We start from the raw sequence: 26,399 nt of genomic DNA, 5'->3' as shown, positions 1-26,399 counted from the left end.
AAGCCCCTTTAACATTTCATAAAATAATGGTTTGATGATGATGAACTCCTTTAGCTTAACCTTGTCTGGGAAGCACTTTATCTGCCTTCCATTCTAAATGATAGGTTTGCTGGATAGCATAATCTTGGTTGTAAGTCCTTGCTTTTCATCACATTGAATACTTCTTGCCAGTCACTTCTTGCCTGCAAAGTTTCTTTTGAGAAATCGGCTGAGAGTCTTACAAGCACCTCTTTCTAGGTAACTCTCTGCTTTTCTCTTGCTGCTTTTAAGATTCTCTCTTTATCTTGAACCTTTGTCATTTTAATTATGATGTGTCTTGATGTGGTCCTCTTTGGGTCTAGCTTGTTTGGGACTCTCTGTGCTTCCTGGACTTGTATGTCTATTTCCTTCACCAAATCTCGGAAGTTTTCCTTCATTATTTTTTCAGGTAAGGTTTTAATCTCTTCCTCTTCTGCTTCTGGCACCCCTGTGATTCAGATGTTGGCATGTTTAAAGTTTTCCCAGTTGTTCCCAAGCCTCTCCTCATTTTTTGCAATTCTCGTTTCCCCATTCTGTACTGGTTGACTGTTCTTTCTTCCTTATGTTCAAAATAATTGATATGAACCCTGGTCTCCTTCCCTGCACCATTGGTTTTGTATGGATTTTCCTTTGTTTCACTTAGCATAGCCTTCACTTCTTCCTTTCTGTGTTTGCCATACTTAAGCATACCTTTCAAGTCTGTGAGCATCTTTAACACCAGTGTTTTGAACTCCACATCTGTTAGGTTGGCTGTCTCTTCATTTGTTAGGTTGGCTATCTCCTCATCTCTTAGTTCTATCACTTGAACCTTGATCCATTCCCTCTTTTGGGCCATACTTCTCTGTCTCCTCATCTTGACAGGCTCCTGAGTTTGTTTGCCTCTGTGTCTTAGGTAGAGCTGTCACATATGTTACATTGTAAGGGGCAGAGCCTTAGGTATTCATCAGTGCGTTGGGACTTTTTTCACCATTTTGTGGCACTGTATGTGGGGGAGGGGTCTGAGAGGAAACAATGCCACTTTTTCAGCACTCACTCCTTTTCCAGGCACTTTTTTCACTTCCCCTATGTCACTGGGGCTGCTCTAGCTGTTGCCCTGGCCATTGTTCCCAGATTGGGTGGGTCTGTGAACATTCTAGGACCATGGGGGCCCATTAAACAAATGAACACTAATGAGAGACTGGCAGTTTCTTCCTCCACCCCAACCCCCACTGGTTTTTATAGTCAGAAGCAATGAGACTTTATTTTCCCTGACACTGGAACTGTGAGCTGCTTTGTGTGATCTGGTGGTGGGAGAACTTCCCAGGTGTGCCCCCCACCCACTTTTCAAAACGTTCGTGATTGTGCTTTCTGCCAACCTGCTGCTGCTGCCACCACACCACCTCCTCTCTGTCCCAGCTCCGCCCCTCCTACCTGTCTGGATGAGTATTTCTTCTTTATATCTTTGTTTGTTGGACTTCTATGCAACTCAATTTTCTGGAACTTCTGGTTGTCTCTAGTTTTGAGATAGTTGTATTCCTTCTTAGTTGTGGAGGGAGATGCAGTGTATCTAGGCCTCCATCTCAGCTCGAAGTCCTACAGCCTATTTTTTTTTTAACGAGTTTAGTAATGGCTTTAACTTTTTTCTTCTTTCTAGGATACCTGGAGAACCCAGGAATTTTCATGCTATGCTGTCGCCTAAGCTCTGGATCCACCTGGCTGTCGTGGCCTGTGGCCATCGGTTAGAGGAGACACTAGTCATGCTAAAATCTGCTGTGCTCTTTAGCCATAGGAAGATGCAATTCCACATTTTCACAGAAGAATCTCTGAAGCCCGAGTTTGACAAGAAGGTGAATTTGCAGAAATCACAGTACAATATATACTGAGTACAGCTAGACTGAATTTTGGGAACTGCATATGATGTGAACTAATGTATTTTGCTATATACTCAATTGTATGACTGTGAACCTTTGACTCTGAGACTTACTGTTGCTATCTATAATATAGGGATAGTCACACCTGTAGTGATAGGGATATGGTAAGGATTCAATGAGATAGTGCACATAAAGCATTTGATCCGAAGCTGAATCCTTCCTGGTGTTATCAACATTGTTCTCACTTGGGAGACAAATAGTTGTTTTTTTTTTTAATTGATATATGTTTTATGAATAGCAAGTAATATATGTTCATTAAAATAAATTCAAACAGCCCTGGCCAGATCACTCAGTTTGTTGGAGTGTCATCCCATACACCAGAAGGTTGCAGGTTCAATCCCTGATCGGGGAATGTAAGGAAGGCAATCGATCGATATTCCTCTCTCACACTGATGTTTCTCTCTCTCTTCTTCTCTCTCTAAAAAAATCAGTAAAAATATATTCTTGGGTGAGAATCAAAATAAAAAAATAAATCTAAACAATATATATGTTGTAAGCTGGTGCAGTCCTTGCTGCCCTTCAGTCCCACCTAAGAAACTATCAGAATTAACAATTTTGAATGATTCTTCTATATATTTTTTATATACAGGTGTGTGTGTGTGTGTGTGTGTGTTTATCTTGCAGGTGTATGTATACATACATGTATATTTGTGTGTATACATATAGGTGCATATATGATACATAAATATTTGTTTACCCAGCTTAAAATATATTTCTTTCACAAAATCAGGATTATTCTTTATGTGTTCTTCTGGAACTTGCTTCTTTTCACTTAAAACACATTGTCAGCATTGTTCCAGGTCAGGATTCATGCATTCGTACGTCATCCTTTTTGGTGACTACATAGTATTTTATTATCTGTCTGGGTAACCATTTATTTGATTGTTCCTATGCTGAGGAACAAATAATGGTTCTTTAACCAGTACATGAGGAGCACTTTGGAAATGCCTCCTCTGCCCAGTTAGGTACATGTGTTACTTTGTAGACCAAGATATGTTTTCCTTGAAAGTCTTTTGCTTTAAGTTCTTGAACACTGGCAGAGCAAGCATTTGCTTTGTATTGTGTCTACTTCCTTGAGTCATCAGTGTTGCATGCTGCCACCAGAAACCATGCAGATGAGAAATGCCCAAGAAGCATATTTGGCAGAGAAAGGCTAATAACAGCAAACTAGAAAATGTGTTCTTTTCTAAAAAAAATTATGACCTTGACATCTTCACCAACATAAGCTGGCGGAACGAATATTCTTGGGGCTTTAAAATTGTCTTGCTAAATGCCTTAAAAATAATCTGGGTCAGGGGCAGGGGAAATAAAAAAAAAAAAGGATTGGAACACACAGTTAGCTGCTCTGAAGCTGTAGTGTAGAGAAATGATGGTAATAGTAATAAGAATTTTTCAAGGGTTTATGATTTAATATTATTTAATCCTCAAAATAACCCTTTGGAAAAGGTAGCAATCATGTTCCTGTTTTACAGACTGAGTTCCACAAGTCCCATGGCCCTTCTGAGCTTCAATTTCCTCATCTGCAGCTTGGCACCAGCTGGATTGGTAAAAGAGATGATACATCTGTAATCAGAATAGGCCAGGTCAGGCTGCAGTAACAACTCCTGGAGAATTTTTGCATGCCTGCTGCCTGTCTCACAGTTGACAGACTATTCATGCTTATAGGTGCACCTTCTGGAACGTGTGGCCTCTACAGTTTTTAGGATGCCACTACAGGTGAGACAGACTAGTGGAGCATGACTATGCTTTTTATTATCTCAGCTTGACAGTAACACAAGTCTTTTCTGCTCACATTTAATTATCCAGAAATGGTCACAAGTCCCTCTCAACTCCAAGGGGACTGAAAAGTACTCTATGTGCAGGAAAGGAGGAAATTGGCTATGAGAAAACACTAGGAATGTCTTGTACAATATCCATTTGACAAGTACTTATTGAGTACCTACTGGCTGGTTTAGCTCAGTGGATTGAGCGTCGGCCTGCGAGCTAAGTGTCGCTGGTTCGATCTTCCAGTCAGGGCACATCAGAGAAGGAAAACTCTGACTCCAAAAAACCTCCGCTGCCTTGCGGCATACCTCTTCAGGGGAAAGGCTAAGGGAGTAAACCCCGACAGAAAATCCGGAGCCGGAGTCCCTAAGGCGGTTTGACGTTGTAGTCAACACCGGCAACTCCTGCGGCGCACCTGAAGCCAAGCTGTATTGACTCCGTCTTTCCCTTGGATCCTTCAGCTGCGAAGAGAGGGGGGGGTCTGCTGCATGGGCAACAGCAGACCCTCCATATCACCCTGCCCAGGCTCTGTAGCTTCAGCTTCACTGGAGAGGACACTCCAGCGTCATCACAAGATGTCAATTCAACACGGGAGGAGACAGATACCGTGTCACTCCCGAGTCGGACTGCACAGCCATTCTCGGCGGTGCAGATAGACTCTTAAGAAGCTACACCATCGTCTCTCGAGACGGACGGCTGCCGACGACGACTGCATGCAAAAAGCTGGGGCATGAAGATGGAAACAAACAAATATAGACTTGGACTTAAAAAAAAAGATAAGGAGAAGGAAGATGTATATGTATATCCATATTTGTATGGCAGATTATATTTTTCAAGGAGGCCAACAGAATAACCTTCTGTTATTCATATCCCTGTGTATTTCCCTCCTACACTATCCCAGGATTGGTCTGTGTGACCAATAGCATAGGGAAGAAGTGATGCTATCCCACTTCAGAATTAGGTTTAAAAAGGCATGATGCCTTCCATCTTGTTCACCTTCTCTTTCTTTCCTTGATCATTTGCTGTGGGGGAAGCCAACTGCCACATCAGAGCACCCCTTGGAGAGGCCCACATGTTAAGGAATGAAGGCCTGTTGCCAGTACCCATGTGAGTAACCTTGGAGATGGAACCTCATCCCTATTTAGCCTTCAGATGATTGCAGCTCTGGCCAATACTTGGGCTGCAACCTCACAAGAAGCCCTGAGACAGAATAATGCAGCTTAAAGATTCTTGACCCTAAGAATCAATATGAGATAAATGTTTTTGGTTTTGAGCTGATAAGTTTGGGATAATTTGTTATAAGGAAATAGATAATACATATATATCTATATATAATATATATGTACATATAAAATATGGTATTACAAATGTTATGCTATGTGACATCTGAACCTAGGTCATGAAAAAGATACAGCTTCTGCTTGGTTCTTTGTCAGGATACCTTCCCCTGGAAGGTGTGATGAAGCCCAAAACAGCCTGTATGGAGAGATGACACACAAAGATCCACTCAGAGTGGAACTGAGGTCCCCATTTAATAACTACCTTACCCACCAGACATGTGAGTCAATGAGCCTTCAGATGGATTCAGCCTCCAGCCTTTGAGGCTTCTTTCTAGCTGAGGCCCCAAACATTGTGGAGCAGAGTTAAGCTGTCCCCTTCTGGGCCTTGTCCAAATTCCTGAAACATGGAGTCTATGAGCATAATAAATTAAAAATTGCTAAGTTTGGGGGTAATTTATAAGCCATAATACCTGGAACATTGAGGAGCTAAATTACATGGGGAAAATCATTGTGGATACTTGTGAAGTTGTGCCATGTTTTGAATTTCCTGTTGCCTTTACCGCTTTGATGGCTCATTTCCTCAGGTCTTTGTTAGACCAGTGAACCTCAACTAAAAAGGATATTAGTATAATAGGATGTTAAAAACTATGCAGGGCCTAAGGTGTCACCTCTTTCTTTTTCATACGGGGATTATGGTACCAGATTTGATTTGAAATATTGGCTCCTACATAAGTCACAGAACTCTCAGTCCCAATTTCTTTGTCTGTATCAAAAGGTAAGCAAGAAACTTATAGAAGGTAGATACACAAAGGGGACAAATGCTTCTTGCTCTGCTTATTGCAGCATGTAATTGTGAGGCTGAATCACATAATTTATACATTCTCTCATTCCACAAAGATTCTTTGAAATATCTCCTATATGCTGGACGATATGTTAGTCCCAAAGTAGAAGTGTTACAGAAACGGGGGTGTCCAAATACCCCCAGACCCTGCGGCTGGGGGATGGGGAGAAGGAAGCAGCTTTCAGGATACATTCACATGCCTGAGGCTGGTGGCTAGTGTCTTTGTTATGCAAATGTTGGATCCTTCCCAGGCCTCAGTAGATGGGAGGGGTCTTGGACCAGGGGATGGTATGGAAAAAGCACACAGAGCCTGCATGAGGTTCTGTGAATGGTCAGAACTGAGTGCCATGCCCATTGCATCACAGGACACAGTCAGGGATTTAAAAAATAAGCAGCAGACATTTTAACTAGACTGACCATGAAGATTACAAGGAAACTGACCATGCTGCTTTGAAAAGAACAGAGTCTGGCCATGTGGTTTTGAGAAGGAAAATCTCCATGCAGTTTACAAAAAGGCTGAGAATCCACGAGGTTTTTGGATTAAAAGATGATGGACACCACAACACAGAAAGACCTTCCCAATCAGAATTGAATGACTGGCAGCTACTGGTAAAGCTGAACTGTGTTTAGAAAGTGGGGAAATGGTATCTCTAACTTTTCTAAAACTAACCTGGTTTGGTAGCGGGAGGCAAAGATATGTGTTTGTGGGTGTTTTAAGAATCATAAGACTTAACGGAAGAAATCCACAGATAATCTAAAGCTATATAACTGTTAAATAAACAATTCTTTTTCTTTTCATTAAACTCTGGTATTGAGAGTTATAATTCTGGTGGCAGGCAATTGGGCCCCTAACTAAACAGCCCGTGGGTTCTGTTTCAATTGGAGAAGCCCAGGGGTTCTGTAACAGTAGATCAGCAGCAATTGGTTTCTGCTCAGCCCAGGAGATAGTGGAGGGGCATGTTATGCCAGTCTTAAAGCTGTCAGTTCCAATACTGAGAGGCATTGTGGGAATATCCAAAGTTACTTGTAATAACTTTCTTGAAGTGCAAGATCATATACCTCAGGGTAAAAACAAAACTAAGAGAAATGTAAATTGTCTTCATTATTCTTTGCAAGTTTCATGTGGGTGAGTTTCATTTAAGTAGAATTTATTTTAAAGCTGCTTAAGTACAATATGTATGGTGATATTTACTATCTACATTGTAGATCATTAATATTTTAAAGTTTTACTTATTTTTCTCATCTCCAATGTAAAAGCTGAAAATGACATCTCTCTAGGAAACTTGAGATCAGACATGTGATTTAGGTTTGACTAATCTATGCTCCTGCTCTAGACTCAGTTTTAGAAAATAGTGGGGCACAGAAATGGGTATGGCCACCAATCCATTTTGGTGGGGACAGTGAGGCAGCAACAGCCTCTGTGTGTGTGTGTGTGTGTTTGTATGTGTGTATGTGTGTGACTTTGCCATGGAGGAAGTGGCAACAGGAATTTCCATTGTCTACAATCAGTACACTATTTGTATATGTTTATAGTTAAAAATTAAATTGACAGAACATTCTAGTTAAAAGACAGATTGACAAGGGTAGATAAACCCTTCCTGAAGATAGGATGGTAAAGATCAAAATGTTAAGGAAACCAGTAGAGCCAGGACCTTCCTGTTTTCCCTCTAGGGCTGATTTTGGCCTTTTGTACAGTAACACAATTGTGCTGGGTATTTGTGCCCAGTGTCTATTCTGATTGTTTGGTACAGTTGTACTGAATGTTTATGCCTAGTGTCAGTTCTGATGTGTTTGAGCAATTGTACTGAATATTTGTGCCTGATGTGGGTTCTGATTGGCCAGTGCCTTTCATTAGTCAGTTGTTAAATACTTTGACTATCATTCCTACTCTTTCTCATTCTGAGATTTCCCAAATATCCATCTTAAAATTGCAAATTTAAAGTGCTTCTAATGGTATGTTTTATTCAAAATATTTTAAATGATATATAAGCAATATATGTACATTGAAAAAAGTCAAAATCATCATACTAATGTTCAGGGAGAACAATTCTGATGTATTTATTTTCATTATTTTTTTATATCAACATCAGGAGTAGGGTCATATTCTATATTCTCTTTTGTATTACTGATATCTGTATTATTGAATTTCTCCTAAAATAGGGGTTGACCAACTTTTTCTGTGAAAGACCAGATGGTAACTATTTCAGGCTTTGCAAACTGTGTGGTTTCATAGTTACTTACTCTGCTTTTTATATAAAAGTAGCCACAGAAATACATAAACAAATGGGTGTGGCTATGTTCCAATAAAACTTTTATTTATAAACACTGAAATTCAAATTTCATACGATTTTTTAAAAAGATTTTATTTATTTATTTTTAGAGAGAGGGGAAAGGAGGGAGAAAAAGAGGGAGAGAAATACCAATGTGTGAAAGATGCATCAATCAATTGCCTCTTGCACACTTCCAACTGGGAACCTGGCCTGCAACCCAGGCATGTACCCTGACTGGGAATCAAATAGCAACCTTTCAGTTTGCAGGCTGGCACTCAACCCACTGATCCACACAAGCCAGGACTCATGTGAACTTTTACATCACAAAATATTATTCTTGTTTTTATTTTTTCAAATTTAAAAAATGTATAACCATTTTTGGCTGTGTGCTATGTGTAACCATCTGGGTTGGCCCTTGCACTACCATTGTTTGCTGACCCTTCTACAATGTTGTCACTGGTAGCTGAAAGGTATTCTGTTTTATAGACATACTCCTTTATTTAACCAGTCTCATATTTGGATTGTTTCCTATTTTTTACTCTAACAAACAACAAGAGAGTAATCAACTTTATAATAAACGTGTGCACTTTGGGGATTTTTCCTTAGGATAAAGTCTTAGAGGTAGAATAATTATGGCAATGGGAAAGCATTAACTCACAAAATTATGAAAATACATGGATGGCAGATAAGCATATGAAAGAATATGCAACATTATTCACTATTAGGGAATTTAAAATTAAAACAAGATACCACTACACATTTATTAGAATGCCTAACATTTACAACACTAACAACCCCAAATGTTGACAAGAATGTGGAGAAACAGGAGCACTCACTTATTGCTGGTGGGAATACAAATGGTATAGCCAGTTTGGAAGGCACTTTGACAGTTTCTTGGAAAACTAAATGTAGACTGACCGTACAATCTAAGCAATCACTCTCCTTGGTATTTGTTCAAATAATTGAGAAACTGTCCACACAAAAACCAGCATGCAAATGTTTACAGCAGCTTTAAAACTGGAAGCAATCAAGATGTTCACCAATAGATAAGTGGATAGACAAACTGATGGATCCATATAATGATATAAAATGATATATCCATACAACCGAATAAACTGATATCCGTATGATAAAATATTAGTCAATGATAAATAAATAGGCTATCAAACCACAAAAAGATATGGAAGAAATTTGTTGCATATTGTTAAGTGATCAAAGCCAATCTAATAAAGGCTATATACTATATGATTTCAACTATATAATGTTCTAGAAACAGCAAAACTAAGTGACAGTTAAAAGATCAGTGGTTGCCAGGAGTTCAGAGGGGGTTGGCGGAAGGATAAGGGATGAATAGGTGGAACAGAGAGGATTTTTAGCATAGTGAAACTATTCTGTATGATACTGTAATGGTAGATGTAGGACACAATACATTTGTCAAAACCCATAAAATTATACAACATGGAGAATAAACCCTAATGCAAACTATATACTTAACAATGTATTGATAATGGTTCATCAATTATAACAAACATACCACACTAATGCAAGATGTACATAATAGGGGAAACTGGGAGAGGAAAAGGAAGAAAAGAATATATGGGAACTCTGGACTTCCTGTTCAATTTTTCTAAAAAGTTTAAACTAAAGTATAAAGTTGACTTCTGGTCAAGATTGCAGGTGGGTAAACATGGCTCACCTCCTCTCACAACCACTTCAAAATTACAATTAAACTCCAGATAAATCACCATTCAGAACTGTCAAAAATTGAGCTGAATTAAAGAAGAAACCACATTAAGACTGGTAGGAGAGACAGAGATACAGAATGGGCTGGTTCCACACCTATGTGTGGTGGACAAAAATCAGGAGGGATACCTGGAGCAAGGGGTCCCAGCCCCACATCAGGCCTCCCAAAGCAGGGTATCAGTGCCAGGAAGATAAGTCCTCATAACTTCTGGCTGTAAAAACCAGCAGTGATTAAGGCTGTGGAAGACAGAAACTGCTGGACTCCCTAGCAGTTCCTCTTAAAGTGCCCACACACAGACTTGCACTCAACTCCCTCTGTACTCCAGCATGGGGCAGCAGATTGAAAGGCATTAGAGACATACAAGGAGGAACTGAATTGTCTGGCATTAGGGCAAGAGCTGGGAGGCAGCTTTCTCCCAGACAGAAGTGCTGGTACACACCATTGTTCTTTTTCTGAGCCCTCCCCCAACAGAGCCACAGAGCCAGCAGGTGGGCACCATATCTGAGACTATCAACCTGCCTCATACTGCTTTCTCCACCATGGTAATTCCCTGGGACCCTGCCCAACCCAAAGTTCAGGCCCCATCAAGCTGTTTCCAGTGGCTTTTCCATATTAATGGCTTGTCTTGGCTCATGCTTCAGATTTTCCTAAATTTGCTCAAACAAGCAGCATCTGGCTTCAGCAAGCCCCATAACTCTTGGTAAGGCCCAGCAATGGTTGCAGCCAGCCTTGGTTCACAACTGGGCCTCTCCTGAGCAACTCCAAACCCAGCAAAATTAACAGCTATCTGCAGATTGATTTTTAGCTGATGCCATGTGACCCTGGTCAGGACACAGGCGATGGCTCACCTTGGACATGCCAACAGCAATTAAGGCTCAACTGCAAAAAGAGGATATGCATAGTTCACACAGTGGGTGGACTTTGAGTATCCACCTTGGGTAATAGGGGAGACTATGCCAATGGATCCTACAAAACACCTTATATTAAGCCACTCTATCAAGCCTGGGAGGCATAGTAGCTCTACATAATACATAAAAACAAACACAGAAAGGCTACCAAAATGAGGACACAAAGAAACATTGCCCAAATGAAAGAACGTAACTCCATAAAATTAACCAAACGAAATGGAAATAAGCAGTCTACCAGATGCAGAGTTCAAAACACGGGTAATAATGATACTCAAGGAAATTAGTGAGGACCTTAACTGCATACAAAATATCCAGTCAGAAATGAAGGATACACTAATTAAAATAAAGAACAATTTACAGGGAATCAACAGTAAAGTGGATGAAGCCAAGAATCAAATCACAGATTTGTAACATAAGGAAGAAAAACAAACAGAACAGCAAGAAGAAAAAAGAATTTTAAAAAATAAGGATAGTGTAAGGACCTCTGGGACAATTTCAAGTGTATGAGCATTTACATCATAGGAGTGCCAGAAGGAGAAGAGAAAGAGCAAGAAATTGGAAACCTATTTGAAAAATAATGAAAGGAAACTTCCCTAACTTAGTGAAGGAAATAGACATACAAGTCTAGGAAGCACAGAGAGTCCAAAACAAGATGGACTCAAAGAGGCCTACACCAAGACACATTGTAATTAAAATGTCAAAGTTTAAATGCAAAGAGAGACTCTTAAGAGCAGCAAGAGGAAGCAGTTAATTACCTACAAGGGACACTGTCAGCTGATTTCTCAAAAGAAAATTTGTAGGCTAGAAGGTATTGGCAAGAAATATTCAAGGTGATGAAAGGCAAGGACCTACAACCAAGATTATTTTGCCCAGGAAAGCTATCATTTAGAATAAAGGACAAAGAACTTTCCAGACAAAAAGCTAAAGGAGTTCATTGTCACCAAACCAGTATTGTATGAAATGTTAAAGCGTCTTCTAGAAGAAGAAAATGAGAAGGAAAAGAAGAAAAAGAAGAAGAGGAAAAATATAAACAATAAAATGACAATAAATACATATCTACAATAATTGAATCTAATTTGCCAAAATTTTGACCCAGCAATCCCACTTCTGGGAATATATCTGGAGGAACCCAAAAACACTAATTTGAAAGAACATAAGCACCCCTATGATCAATGCAGCATTATTTATAATCACCAAGATTTGGAAGAGGCCATGTATACATTAATAGATGAGTGGATAAAATAACTATGGGATATTTACATAATGTGATACTACTTGACCATAAAAAAGGAGAAAAATTTTCCCTTTGCAAAAGTATGGATGGATTTGGAGATCATAATGCTAAGTGAAATAAGCCAGTCAGATAAAGACATATGCCACATGATTTCACTCATATGTGGAATCAAATGAACTGAACTAACAAGCAAAATAGAGACAGACTCATAGCAGGATGATAGCTAAGAGGGATGGGATTTTAGGATGTGGAGGGATTAAGGAAAAAGGAAAAAGGACTCATGAACATGGAAAACAGTTGGTGATTGCTAGGGGATGAAGGGAGAATAAAGGAACTATATGGTAATGGAAAAAATACACTAAAACTTTGTTCAGTTCATTAAAAAATATTTAATATTTAAAAAATAAATAATCAGAACAGAAACAGAATCATAGATACAAAGAACATTTTGTGGATTGTCAGATGGGAGGGGTGTCAGGAGGATGGGTGAAAAAGGTGAAGGGATTAAGAAGTACAAATTGGTGGTCCACAGAATAGTCATGAGGATATAAAGTACAGCATAGGAATAGAGAAGCCAAAGAACATACATGCAGGACCCATGGACATGGACAACAGTGTGAGGATTGCCTGAGAGAGCGGGGCAGGTGGCTGTGTGGAGGGGCAAGAGGGGGACATTTGGAACAATTGTTACTAAACAATAAAGTATAACTTAAAAAATAAAATAAAACAAAAAATCTATTAATAAATTAAGATAATTGTATTATAAAATTAATATCTGCAAAGAAAGTAAAAGTTCTTAAAAGTACAGAAATATAAACCTAGAAAATAAAAACACCATCACCATCTCTACAGGTGACTACTTTTAACATGTTGGTGCATATCTGTTAAGATTTTTCCCTACTCATGAAATATATACATATATTTTCCCTCTAAGTCAAGCATATTATACTTCTTTTTGTACTTTATATTATAACCATTATTTCCATTGTCAGCACATATAGATCTACTTTATTCTAACTGTATAGTAGTCCATTGTATATTACTCTCATAATGAATTTTAGGCATTTAATTTGTTCCCAAGTTTTTTTGTTTTTTTTTTCTAAATAGGTTTTGGTGAGAGTTCTGTATCTTTGTCTTTTGAGATTTGTTGTTACCAGTTTTCAAATTGCCCTCTTGGAATTTGTTTAAATTTATACTCTCCTCACAGTGTTTGTGTATTTCCCATCATCCTGTTTTATTTTTATTTTTTTAATTCTGCTAATGGTCTTTCATTCAGTGAACATTGAAAGTATGGTTGTGATAAAGTTAGACTTTTTATGTAAAAATAAATTCCACGTGACCATTCAGAAGCTTTAGGTGTTTTCTATATTTCTGGAGTCTAATCACCCTCCCCTCCCCTTCCATGTTTTTCAGTTACGACAGTGGCCTGACTCATACACAAAGAAGTTTGAGCATAGAATCTACCCCATTACATTTTCAGTGGGAAACCCTCAAGAATGGAAGAAATTATTCAAACCCTGTGCTGCTCAGAGACTCTTTCTTCCGGTAGGAACATCTGTTTCTAATAAGATGTTGCTTGGGAGAGAACGCCTGAGAATTTGGTAACGTTAACTGGAGTCTATTTGGAAACATATACATAGAACCTTTTGGATTCTGTAGTCGATGTTCTTAGTCTTCAGGGTGTAGAGAGGCTACCTGTGTTTGAAAGTTATCTTTCCCAAAGATTGAGGGATTGAGAACATCCAAAGCTTGTTTTGAATTATGGGTCTTTTTGACTAGGGCACCATTTACCAGCTATGTACACATCAGAAAACTCCTAATTTCTTTCTCTACACCTCAGTTTCCTCCATCAGCTTGGCAGAAAGTTGACTCTCTATAAATATTAGCACTGATTATTATTTCTCTTATAATGATAACTACTACTAGATATAGCTGTTACCAGGGAGAGTCCCGAGTCAGGGCTGCCCCACACCTGAGCTTGTTCCTCAGTTCTTGCCTTGCTCGCAAGAGACAAATTCAACTGAGAGACAAACACATATAGTGGAAATGAGAGAGCAAGTTTATTTGTGAAGTATACAGAGGAAATAAGGCAGTAAATTTGTTAGTAAGTTTATTCTATACACTTGAACCGAGGCTACAAGTGGGTACTCAGCTAAACTGAGTGTGATGACTATTGGAGTTCAGAGGTTAATATACTTCAGTTGGCTTCTAGGTTTCCCCTTATCCTCTTCCTATCCAGGCCTTGGGATTAATACAATCACAAAGGCTTTCTTTCCCAGCTAGTAGAGACAATACACACTGACTTTCAAGGGCTCCCCTCCATCAGCATTATCATAGTTTTTTTTTTGTGATGTTCAGAATGCCTGGCAATCTTATTGTACCAGGCTTAGGACTGCTAGGTAAATGAGTGAGACATGTCTCTCATTTATTTCCAGCCTCATGTTTTAAGTTCTTTGTTAGATTATGATGGTGGGGCCCTGCTTTATTTCCCCTCTGGCTGCTCATTCCTCGCTGCTACCTACAGTAACATAGTCATATTAGGGAATAATTCAGAAGAGGTCCAGGGTTCTTATTTACGCTTTTGATTTTGAAATCTGTAATTGACTGTTTCAAGTTCACTTTTTAAAAATAATTTATTTGTTTGTTTATTTATTTATTTATTTTTAGAGAGAGGGGAAAGGAGAAAGAGAGGGAGAGAAACATCACTGTGTGGTTGGCTCGCAGGCCGACGCTCAATCCACTGAGCCACAGCAGCCAGGGCTCTCAAGTTCATTTTTAAAAATCCTAAATAGAAAAATTGCTGAATATATATCAAAACCAGGATATCATTGAGCCAAGATGGCAGCTCTGTATTATAATCTTGCAGTTTTTGAGGGATTCATGCCTTCAAACATTTATTTGGTACCCATTAGATGCTAGGTCTGGCTTAGTGGTGGTGATATGGTAGTGAACAAGACAGTTGTGGTCTTACTCTCTTGGAGTTTGAATCAAACAGGACATTGAACAGGTAATTGGAAGGGTGATCTGTGCTGAAGTGAACAGTCTCATTGATGGAATATGTGGTTCTTCTATGGTAGGGGGGAGGTCATAGAAGGTTCTTTTGAGCCATGGCCTTTATACTAGGACATGAATGAAGAAGTAGGGATCACTGAATGACAAGGACCTGTGGGTTAATGAGAGAGAAAAGGGTTACAAGCAGATGGAAGAGTATGTACAAAGATCCTGAGTTAGGAAGGAGCATATCTGAAAAAAAAGAAAGAAAAGAAATTACAGTAACCAGAAAATACAGTGAGGTGGGATTTAAGAGGTCAGCAGGGACTGGAACTTTCTGGCTCTATAAGCCATGTTGAGTATCTTCTCTTTGTGTTAAGGACAGTGAGAAGCTGTTTACTGATTTCTAGTATGGAAGTGGGATGATATAACTTGTGTTTTAAAGAGGACACACTGGTTCACTGCAGTATGGACAGTGGAATTGCTGAAGCCAATCAATGATGACTTGGGCTATGGTAGTTGAGTTAGAAATAGATCACAACCTACCTGAAAAATAGAATTTATCATGCATCATGATTAGTTTGTTGCAAGAGTTGAAGGGAAATGAAGTGATAAGGATTTTACCCAGGTTTCTGACCTGAATAACTATTAAGGTTAATCTGTTTGAAATTGCCAATACTCAGCTATTTATGCCTACAAAAAAGGGCAATTTCATATGGCTCAACCTACTAAATTGATGGTGGTGCTATTTAGAGATGGAAGATGCTAGAGAAATATCTGTTTTGGTAAAAGGGGAGATGATTTTAATGTGAGTCATATTTTGATTTTGAAGCACATGGGACATATCCACACAGGGGAGTCTTACTATCTATTGATCTGAAACCCTAAATGGCAGATAGTATTTTTAGCATTTCTTTTTTTTTCTAGGAAAATGAAAGGACTATATTTCAAAACTTTAATTTCCACTTAAAAGTCTATAATTTTAAAATTATTTTTCTATTATAGTTGTCCCATTTTTCTCCATTGCTCTCCCCTACCCAGCCCACTCTACCTCCCTATCCCACAGTCAATCCACACCCTGTTGTCCATGTTCATATCAATGGGTCATTCATACTAGTTCCTTGACTAGACCCTTCCCCTTCTTTCCCCCATTCTCTCCCTCTACCCCTCCCTGCTGTGGTCACTGTCAATCTGTTCCTGTTACATGCCTCTGGTTCTATTTTGCTCAATCATTTCTTTTGTTCATTAGTTTTCTGCATTAGGACTTGCCTTTTCCGCCTGGCTTATTTCACTAAGCATAATACTCTCCAGTTCCATCCATGTTGTCACAAAAGGTAGGAGCTCCTTATTTCTTTCTGCTGTGTAGTATTCAATTGTATAAATGTACCACAGTTTTTTGATCCACTCATCTACAGATGGGGATTTAGGCTGTTTCCAGCACTTGGTTATTATAAATAGTGCTGTTATGACCATAGCAATGCATAGGTTCTTTTGAATTGGTGTTTCAGGATTCTTTGGGTATAATCCTAGCACTGGAATTGCTGGATCAAAAGGCAGTTCCATTTTTAGTTTTTTGAGGGAATTCCATACTGTTTGCTGCAGTGGCTACACCAGTGTTCATTTCCACCAACAGTGTACTAGATTTCCCTTTTCTCTACATCCTCATGAGTACTTGTTGTTTGTTGATTTGTTAATGATGGCCATCCGACCAGGGTGAGGTGGTATCTCATTGTGGTTTTAATTTGCATCTCTCTTATGGCTAGTGATGTTGAGCATTCTTTCATGTGCCTATGGACCCTCTGTATGTCCTCCTTGAAGAAGGAGAAGTGTCTTTTCAGGACCTTTTCCCACTTTTTAATTGGATTATCTGTCTTCTTGGTGTTGAGTCATATAAGTTCTTTATATATTTTGGTGATCAGTCCCTTGTCACAGGTATCATTAGCAAATGTGTATTCCCATACAGTTGGTTCCCATTTCACCTTGCTGATGGGTTTTTTTGTTTGTTTGTTTTGTTTTGTTTTCTTTTTTTGCTGAGCAGAAACTCTTTAGTTTGATGTAGTTTCATTTGTTTATTCTTCTCTTTATTTTCCTTGCCTTAGGAGATATAGTGGCAAAAATATTGCTATGTGGGATATCTGAAATTTTATTACCTGTTTTCCTCTAGAACTTTTATGGTGTCATGGCTTACATTTAAGTCTTTTACCCATCTTTATTCTGGTGTATGGTGTAAGTTGGGGGGGGGGGTCTAGTTTAATTTTTTTGCTTGTCCCTGTTCAGTTCTTCCAACACCATTTGTTGAAGAGGATATTTTCACTCCACTTTATGCCCCTTCCCAATAGATGCTGAAAAAGCATTTGGTAAAGTACAACACCCATTTATGATGAAAACACTCAGAAAAGTAGGAATAGAGGGAGCATACCTTAACATAATAAAGGCCATATGTTAGAAACCTGAAGCCAACATCATACTCAATGGGCGAAAAATGAAAGCTTTCCCCTAAGATCAGGAACAGGACAAGGACGTCCACCCTCTCTACTTCTATTCAATATAGCTTTGGAAGTCCTAGCCACAGTGATCAGACAAGAAAAAGAAATTAAAGATATCCAAATTGGAAAAGAAGAAGTAAAACTGTCATTAGTTGCAGGCAACATGATAGTGTACATAGAAAACCCTATGACTTCACAAAAAAACTACTCAACCTAATAATTGAATTTGGCAAAGTAGTAGGGTACAAGTCAATATTCAGAAATCAAAGGCATTTCTGTACACCAACAATAAAATATCAGAGAGGAGAAAAGAAGATGGTGGCAGGGTAATGAGCGGCCTGCTGGATGTGTTCCTATTGCTGAGGAGACTTGGAGGACAGGCAGAGAGCAGAGAGTGGGTGAGAGCAGCTTTCAGATAGGGAAAACTGGGACAAGAGTGTGAAAACACAGGGATAAAGAAGGAACTCCGGCCTGCACTTTCTAAGCAGAGTTGCTGGGGACCCCACCCCAGCCCAACGCCTCAGGTTGCACTGGGAAGGGACACTGGTGAACCAACTCAGTAGCCGGGATCCAGGGGGTAGAGAGTGAAGGCTGGGGAAGGGCAGAGGCCTAGAAACTGTGCTCCTGCTGTGGGTGCCCTGTCCAGTGATATCTATGAGACACTCAATAAAAGGGTGTGCTGGCTTCTCCCCCCATCACCATGTCTGCGTCTTTGGCTTAGTTATTGAGAAACCATATGTATAATCAGCTGGACACTGCCTGGAGTTGAGCCTTATGGCTGTGGGCATATGCAGGAGTCTGCTTCTTAGTGACCTGTTGGGTGCAGATTGTGGAAGAGATGCTGGTGGGAGTTCTGTGAGTGCTGACCTGGTGCCTGTGGGCAGAGGCTTGGTGTGTAGAGAGATTTTACAATGCCCAGAAGACTCCCCCTGAGAGGTTTGGGGGATGAAACTCAGGCTGGGCCTGCTGGCAGAGCTGAGAGTAAGCCAGGTGGGGTCTGGCTCTAAGAGGCATAAAGCAACATTTCTTTTCTTTGTTTATTTGTTTCCACCAATCCGGGAGGAATGACTAGAGGTGTGGTGAGATTCTTAAAGGGAGTGCATGCCCGCACTTGCCCCAGGATCTGGTGGACGTGAGGCTGGTGAGGTGGACTGGAGATGCTTGAGGTGAGATTGGGGTAGTGGTGGCAACGGAGAGAGGGGTGACAGTGATACAAACCCCAGTGCAGACTTATCCCCAGTACTATGGGAGAAATCAAGAGGGCAGGTCGCTTACCTCTGGGAGGCAACAGCCTGAGGGAAAGCAGTAGCCCCCCAACCCAAGAAAGTACTTGGCCCTGCCCCATGTTGCTTAAGCCTGACTGTGTATTTCAGTGATTAGAGTAAAAAGTGAAAGAGAGAGACACAGGCAGAAGAACCCCAGTAGTTATGATAAGGCTGCCTAGAATCAGACTTGGACACAAGCTGAAGTCAACAGGGGCAGATTTAGAAAGAGAAGAAAGTGGAAAAATATAGGTATTTTGGAGACAAATTCTACTGTGGTCTTCTACAGTAGGTGTCTCCTACATATCCTTTCAATAGTCATTGTTTGTCCTCCCAGTCTATGCATTATAAATAAATAGTATTTATATTATAGTTTATATTAAAGCTCATATTTTGTTCCTCTCTTTATCAGTCAATTTTACTATCTGACTACTTCCACTTCTTTTTGTTTTAAATTCTATCTGTTCTCTTACTATGACTTGTTTCCAATGTGCACTCATTTTTTTCCTCACTTCTCCAGCCTCTACATACCAATTTTCTTGTCATGATTTACCGCACATTCTTTCTCCCATAATAAAATACACTTATTCTCTCTCCACCTTAATTATCTGTGACATTTCTGCAGCTTTTTTCTTAGATCTTCACTATTCTTGTATTTCAAATCTCAAATCTTATCATTCCCCTCTCCTAATCCATTTGTACCTTCCTCCAGCTCTTTCCTTCTTTCATTTTAAATTTGAGTTTTTCCCTCTCTTAGCCTGGCTTCTATTCCTCACTCTTAAGTATTCCTTCTCCTCCTCTCATCTCAAAATCACTTCCCTTTCCTCCAGGAATCTCTCAAACTTCTTTTTCTTTCTTTTTCACCTCTTACTCCCATCCCACCTTTACTAATCTTAGCTCATAGGTTATTGTTAGTGCTGTAGTGAAACTTTTTCTTTAATTTGATGCCTATTTTTTTATTCTTCATCCTTATTTGTGTGTGTGTGTGTTCTCTCTCTCTCTCTCTCACACACACACACACACACTATATATATATATATATATGTACTTTTTCTTTTTTTACTTCTGTTCAAACCCCATACTACACATTTCCCCTCTCTAAATTCATTCTGCCTTCTTCCCTCCCTTTTTATATACAATATAAATTGTGCTTTCTCTCATTGTCATATCACTACAGTAGTCCCTCGCTATATATATCACAGTTCACTTATCGTGGCCTCATTGTATTGCGAAATTTTTTAAAGATATTATATTTAATTATTTATTGCAGACTTTTCGCTATATCGTGGGATTTTGCAGTACTGTATATGTATGTTGTTAAAGTTACGTAGGTTTAAGAGTGTAGAATAAATGTAAAGTTTCTACTTTGCAGGGCATCAGGAATGTAATACCTGTGATAACTGATGGAATATTGTACTTGCTACTATTATTGCTCCACCCACTCCCCTCTCAAAAATCATTTTTATTTCAATTAGTCAACTTTTATTTGTTTTTCCTTTCTTGTAATAGTCTCAATCTCTTTACATCCTTATTAATATGGGCTCACTTGCAGTTGATACAGTGATTGAAGGTGGGGGGATATCTTTGTGGGTGTGGGATTCTTGCCTGGGCAGGTGACTCTGTTTTAGCAGCACCTCAACAACTGTTTACAAAATGAGGTGGGTGGAGTGACTCTCAACAGCTAGCTGGAGAGGGAAGAACCCACCAAAGAACAACAGAACAAGAACCAAAACCAAAATACTATCAGACAGCCCAAATAAAAGGCAAAAAGGGCATCCCAAGAGCATCAAGTTCAGGAGATCAAGGAATCTGCACCACTGAATCGCAGAGAACTCCTACCACAGAAAATCACAATACAAAAGCAGAAAGTCAAAGCACATCAATCTAAGAAGCAGAAACAAACAAGAGCTGTCTAAAATGGGGAGACAAATAAACAACACCCCATCGAAAGGAAAGGTGAAATTTCCAGAAGGAGAGATAGATGAAATGGAAGGAAACAAACTTTCAGACAAGGAATTCAAAACCATGGTAATAAGGAAGATTGATGAACTTAACAAACTCAGAGAAAACTACAGTAAAATCCCTGGGAACTACAAAGAACTTTAGGGAAACTACAAAGAACTCCAGGGAAGCTGTAAGGAAATTACTGAGAATTACACTGGCATTAAAAAGGACATAGAAACTATCAAAATGAACCAGAGAAGTTAAGAATACAATTTCTGAACTGAAGAACACAGTAGAAGGAATCAAAAGCAGGCTGAATGAAGCAGAGGATTGGATCAGTGAGCTAGAGGACAACATAGAAAAACATTCCCAGACAGTGCAACAAAATGAAAAAAAGAATGAAGAGGGTTTAACAGAGCTGGAGGACAACATGAAACATAATAATATCCATGTCATAGGGATACCAGAAGGAGAAGAAAAGAAGTAAGGGATAGAAAACCTGTTTGAAAAAGTAATGACATAAAACTTTCAAATGTGATGAGAGAAAATGTCTCACAGGCACAGAAAGCACAGAGGATCCCAAGGAAGATGAACCCAAGGAGGCCCAGTCCAAGACACACCATAATTAAAGTGGCAATGAAAAAGGACAAAGAGACAATCCTAAAGGCTGCAAGAGAAAAACAGCAAATAACATAGAAGGGAGCTCTAATAAGTCTTTCAGCTCATTTCTCAACAGAACTACTACAAACCAGATGGGAATGGCAAAAAATATTTCAGACAATGAAAAACAAAGGTCTCCACCCTGGCTACTGTGGTTCAGTGGATTGAGCATCAGACTATGAACCAAGTGTCACTGATTCGATTCCCAGTCAGGGCACATGACCAGGTTGCACGCCAGGTCCCCAGTTGGGGGTGCATGAGAGGCAACTGCACTTTGATGTTTCTCTCCCTCTCTTTCTCCTCCCCCCCCTCTAAAAACAGATAAATAAAATAAAAATAAAATAAAGTAACCTTGTTAAAAATTTAATTAATTAATTTAAAATAAATAAAAGTTCTCCAACCAAGGATACTCTACCCAGCAAGGCTCTTATTCGAAATGGAAGGTGAAATAAGGAGTTTCCCAGACAAAATAACACTAAAAGAATACCTCTTCACCAGATCAGCATTGCAAGAGATGTGAAAGGGAATGCTTTAAGAAGAAGAAAAAGACAGAGGGAGAGGAACACAGGTACAAAGGGAAAAAATGACAATGAATACATACCAATCAATGATTACCTTAAATGGAAGTGGATTAAATGCACCAATTGCGACACAGGGTAGCTGAATGGATATGAAAACATGACCCACATATATGCTGTCTACAAGAGATTCACCTCAGAACAAAAGATCTACACAGACTTAAAGTGAAGAGATGAAAAAAAGTATTTCAAACAAATGGACATGAAAACAAAAGCTGACGTAGCAATACTTATATCAGACAACAAGATTTCACAACAAAGACCATAAAAAGAGACAAAGAAGGACATTTTATAATACTTAATGGAACAATCTATCAAAAAGATATAACATTGGTAAACATATATGCACCCAACAGAGGAGTACCCAAATATATAAGGAAAACTACAAGAAAGATATCAACAGCAACACACTCACAGTAGAAGACTTTAACACCCCGTTATCAACAATGGACAGATCTTCAAAACCAAGAAACACCAAGGATATTGAGGCATTAAACAACACTAGAATCTAGAGTCTAGATCAAATGGACTTATTTGATATATATAGAACTTTTCACCTCAATAAAGCAAAATATATATTCTTTTCAAGTGCACATGGAATATTTCCAATGATAAACCACATGGTAAGACACAAAACAAGCCTCAACAAATTCAAGAAAATTGAAATTATATCAAGCTACTTCTCAGATCACAATGGCTTGAAACTAGAAACCAACCTCAAGAAAAAAAACTCAAAAACATTCAAATTCATGGAGAGAGAATAACGTGCTACTAAATAATGAATGGGTTAATGATGCCTTCATGGAAGAAATTTAAAAAAAATGGAAACAAGAAATAATGAACACACAACAGTCCAAAACTTATGGGACACAGCAAAGGCGGTCCTGAAAATGAAGTTCATAGCAATACAAGCCTACCTAAAAAGGATAGAAGAACCTCAAATAAACAACCTAACCCTACAGCTACAGGAACTAGAGAAACAACAACAAACAAAACCCAGGGCAAATAAAAAGATTAATAAAACTAGGAACTGGTTCTTTGAAAAGATAAACAGAATTGACAAGCCTTTAACTAGGCTCATCAAGAAAAAAAGAGAGAAGATCCAAATAAATAAATTTAGAAATGAAAGAGAAGAATTTACCTCCGATACCACAGAAATACAAAGGATTCTAAAAAATCACTATGCACAACTATATGACAAGAAATTTGACAACCTGGATGAAATGGACAAATTTCTGGAAACATAAAATCTTCCAAAACTGAATCAAGAAGAAGATAGCCTGAATAGACAGATAACTAACTAGTGAAAGTGAAGCAGTAATCAAAAAATTTCCAGTATATAAAGCCCTGGACCAGATGGCTTCACAAGTGAATTTTACAAAACATTTAGGGAAGAACTAATTCCTATCCTTCTCAAACTATTCCAAAAAATCAAAGAAGAAGGAAGACTCCCAAACTTTTTTTTTTTTTTTTTTTTTTTACGGTGTGGTTGCCTCTCACTCATGCCCCTAACTGGGAACCTGAAGTGCAACCTAGTAATGTGCCCTGACTGGGAATCGAACCAGTGACACTTGGCTCGCAGGCCGATGCTCAATCCATTGAGCCACAGCAGCCAGGGCTTCCAAACTTTTTTTATGAAGTCAGTATTACCCTAATTACAAAACCAGGTCAAGACACAGCAAAGGAAGAAAACTACTGGCCAATATCACTTATGAATGTAGATGCTAAAATTCTCAACTATTGCCAAATGGGATCCAGTAACACATTAAAAAGATCATACACCACGATCAAGTGGGATTCACCCCAGGGATGCAAGGATGGTTTGATGTTCACAAATCAATAAATATAGTACACCACATAAACAAATGAAAGACAGAAATCACATGGTCATATCAATAGATACAGAAAAAGCATTTGATAAAGTACAACACCCACTTATAATGAAAACACTTAGCAAAGTGGGAATAGAGGGAGCATACCTCAGCATAATAAAGGCCATATATGAGAAACCTGAAGCCAACATCATACTCAATGGGCAAAAATTGAAAGCATTCCCCCTAAGATCAAGAACAAGACAAGAATGTCCACTCTTTCCACTCCTATTCAACATAGTCTTGGCAGTTTTAGTCACAGAAATAAGACAAGAAAAAGAAATAAAAGGCATCCAAACAGGAAAAGAGAAAGTAAAACTGTCATTATTTGCAGATGGCATGATAGTGTAATAGTGTACATAGAAAACCCTATAGATGCCACTAAAAAATTACTTGACCTAATAATTTATCTTGGCAGTATCACAGGGTACAAAGTGAATATTCAGAAATTGAAGGCATTTCTCAACACCAACAATAAAATATCAAAGATAGAAACTAGAAAAAAAAATCCCATTTAATATAGCAACAAGAAAAATAAAATACTTAGGAATAAACTTAACCAAGGAGGTCAAAGACCTACACGTGGAAAACTGCATAACACCGAAGAAAGAAATTAAGGAAGATATAAGTAAATGGAAGCATATACCATGTTCATGAATGAGAAGAATCAACATCATTAAAATATCCATATTCAAAGCAGTTTATAGATTCAATGAAATGCCTATTAATATACCAATGGCAGATTTTATAGACCTAAAAAAGTACTTCAAAAATTTATATGGAACCAAAAATGACCATGGATAGCTTCAGCAAGTTTTAGCATTTCTTACACAGAATCTGTGAGATGAACAAGGCCTGAATGTACTGTTTTTACTCACTCATTGAATAACCTGGTTTTTCATGCCACAGACCATTTATATATGTTGTCAGATGGGATTAATTGATAAAAATTAGTGTAGGAAAAACAGCCTCAAATTGGCACTGAAATCTCTAGGTTGGTGATTTTAAAACTAATTACCATTTAAAAAGATGAGAAAAAAATTGTCAGATTTCTGCTTAGTGTCTTTATTTTAGGGGAAAATGCATTATATAGTCAAAGTTACTGTTGTAAAATTGTCTCCCCAATCTTTCCAAAAAATATTAGCACATATTTGAATTTTTCCTGACCTTGAATTGTGACTTTATTGCCACTATTCAAAAAAAGAGGACCACATGATGATTTTCATTCAGCCAGCTAAGAAAATATTTCATTTTGAATAACAGATAGTACTGGCATTCCTTGTCTGCTTTTGAGAAGGGAAACTACAGTTCCTTAAAATGACAGAGATTGTGGCTAAGAGGACATTTATTTTCTCTTAAGTCATATCATAACAGCAGATTATGAATTTGGAATTTGGGGGCATCTATGAGATGTATTGATCCTCCAAATATTTTGGAATAAAGTTTAAGTGATGTTTTCTTTGAAATTTATCTCTGTAAAACTAAATCAGGTGTGCTGTTGATGCAGAACAGAGAAGATGGAGATCCTAAAATGTAAACATTCTACACTTGGTCAGCAGTTGGCTGAGAAAGGGTCTCATTTACCTCAAATCTGTAGAAGAAAGCCTTTCTCAGGTAAGATTTTACTATGAGATTGATCAGAGCACAAGTCTTTGCAACTCAAGCCTATTAGATTTTTAAGTACAATCACTGTAATTTTGATCCCACCAGTTCAAGATTTATGAAGTCTTAAAAGCTGGTGGATATTTACTTTTCTGGTTCTGGGAATAATGGTCCTAAGAACAGGACAATTATTGGTGCACACTTAATCAGATGGCTCAGTTAAGCTCTCTAGACTGCATACTGCTTTCAGGTAATTCAGAAGCTTAAGGTATTTAAAACAATATGCCAGTTACAAACAAATAAAAACTGTTCATTAAAATTGATGCTGGAGGACATATCCCTTTTCCATTAGTAAGGGAAATAATTGTTTCATGAATTCACATCACCTTCTCCCACTTAATAGGAATTAGTAAGATTTTATAATGGACCTATATATTTTGTTACACACTATGTCTATGTGATTACAAAGTGTCAGGGCAGCCTTGCTCTCAGAAATCACCCAGAGACTGCTGTGGGAACAGATAACTGGTTTATTGAGGAAACAAAGGAAGGAGGAATGGGGTGGAAGGGGAGAGGCAGTGCCTGGACCAACTCAAGGGCCCATAGGAGCAAGGGGGATGAGGAGAAAGGGACTGGAGAATGGGGAAATGGGGACTCCCGATCCTCCTCGTGGGCCCGTAAGAGTCCCACCTGCACTTCTGCAGGCACCTTTTTTATATTTGTCAACCACACATTTTGGTGAGGGTGAGTTTGCTTATCAACATATTAAGTAGATTATTTACATCTCATTGCTCACACCCCCCACACACACACACCAGGTTAGTTAACATATCAGGCTAGGTTCATTACCATTTCCCCTGGGAATGGTTTCAGTCCATCAACACATTTTTGGGGAACTGCTAAGGCCATCAGCATATCTTTGGGAATGGCTAAATCCAGAGCCAGGTTGATTACCATATACCAAAAGTCCAGGTGTGCATTCTAGCTGCCTCCATGTTCTGACACAAAGATCTATGTCCTCAATAAAATGGTGCAG

At 38.7% G+C, this 26,399-nt stretch overlaps 1 protein-coding gene across 1 annotated transcript in view; it reads left to right on the top strand.

The window, feature by feature from the left end:
- The window catches only part of GXYLT2 (glucoside xylosyltransferase 2), a 250,017-nt gene that overhangs the window by 91,908 nt on the left and 131,710 nt on the right, over positions 1–26,399 (top strand). The window contains exons 2-3 of the mRNA XM_090282922.1: positions 1,652–1,844; positions 13,383–13,514. Coding sequence (XP_090139048.1) covers positions 1,652–1,844; positions 13,383–13,514 — 325 coding nt within the window. The remainder of the gene's footprint in view (positions 1–1,651; positions 1,845–13,382; positions 13,515–26,399) is intronic.

This window comes from Furipterus horrens, unplaced genomic scaffold (genome assembly GCF_987537825.1).
Source record: "Furipterus horrens unplaced genomic scaffold, mFurHor1.1.pri manual_scaffold_7, whole genome shotgun sequence".
NCBI lineage: Eukaryota > Metazoa > Chordata > Mammalia > Chiroptera > Furipteridae > Furipterus > Furipterus horrens.
The sequence above is the reverse complement of the archived record's forward strand: the minus strand, read 5'-3'. Positions and strand labels throughout refer to the sequence as shown.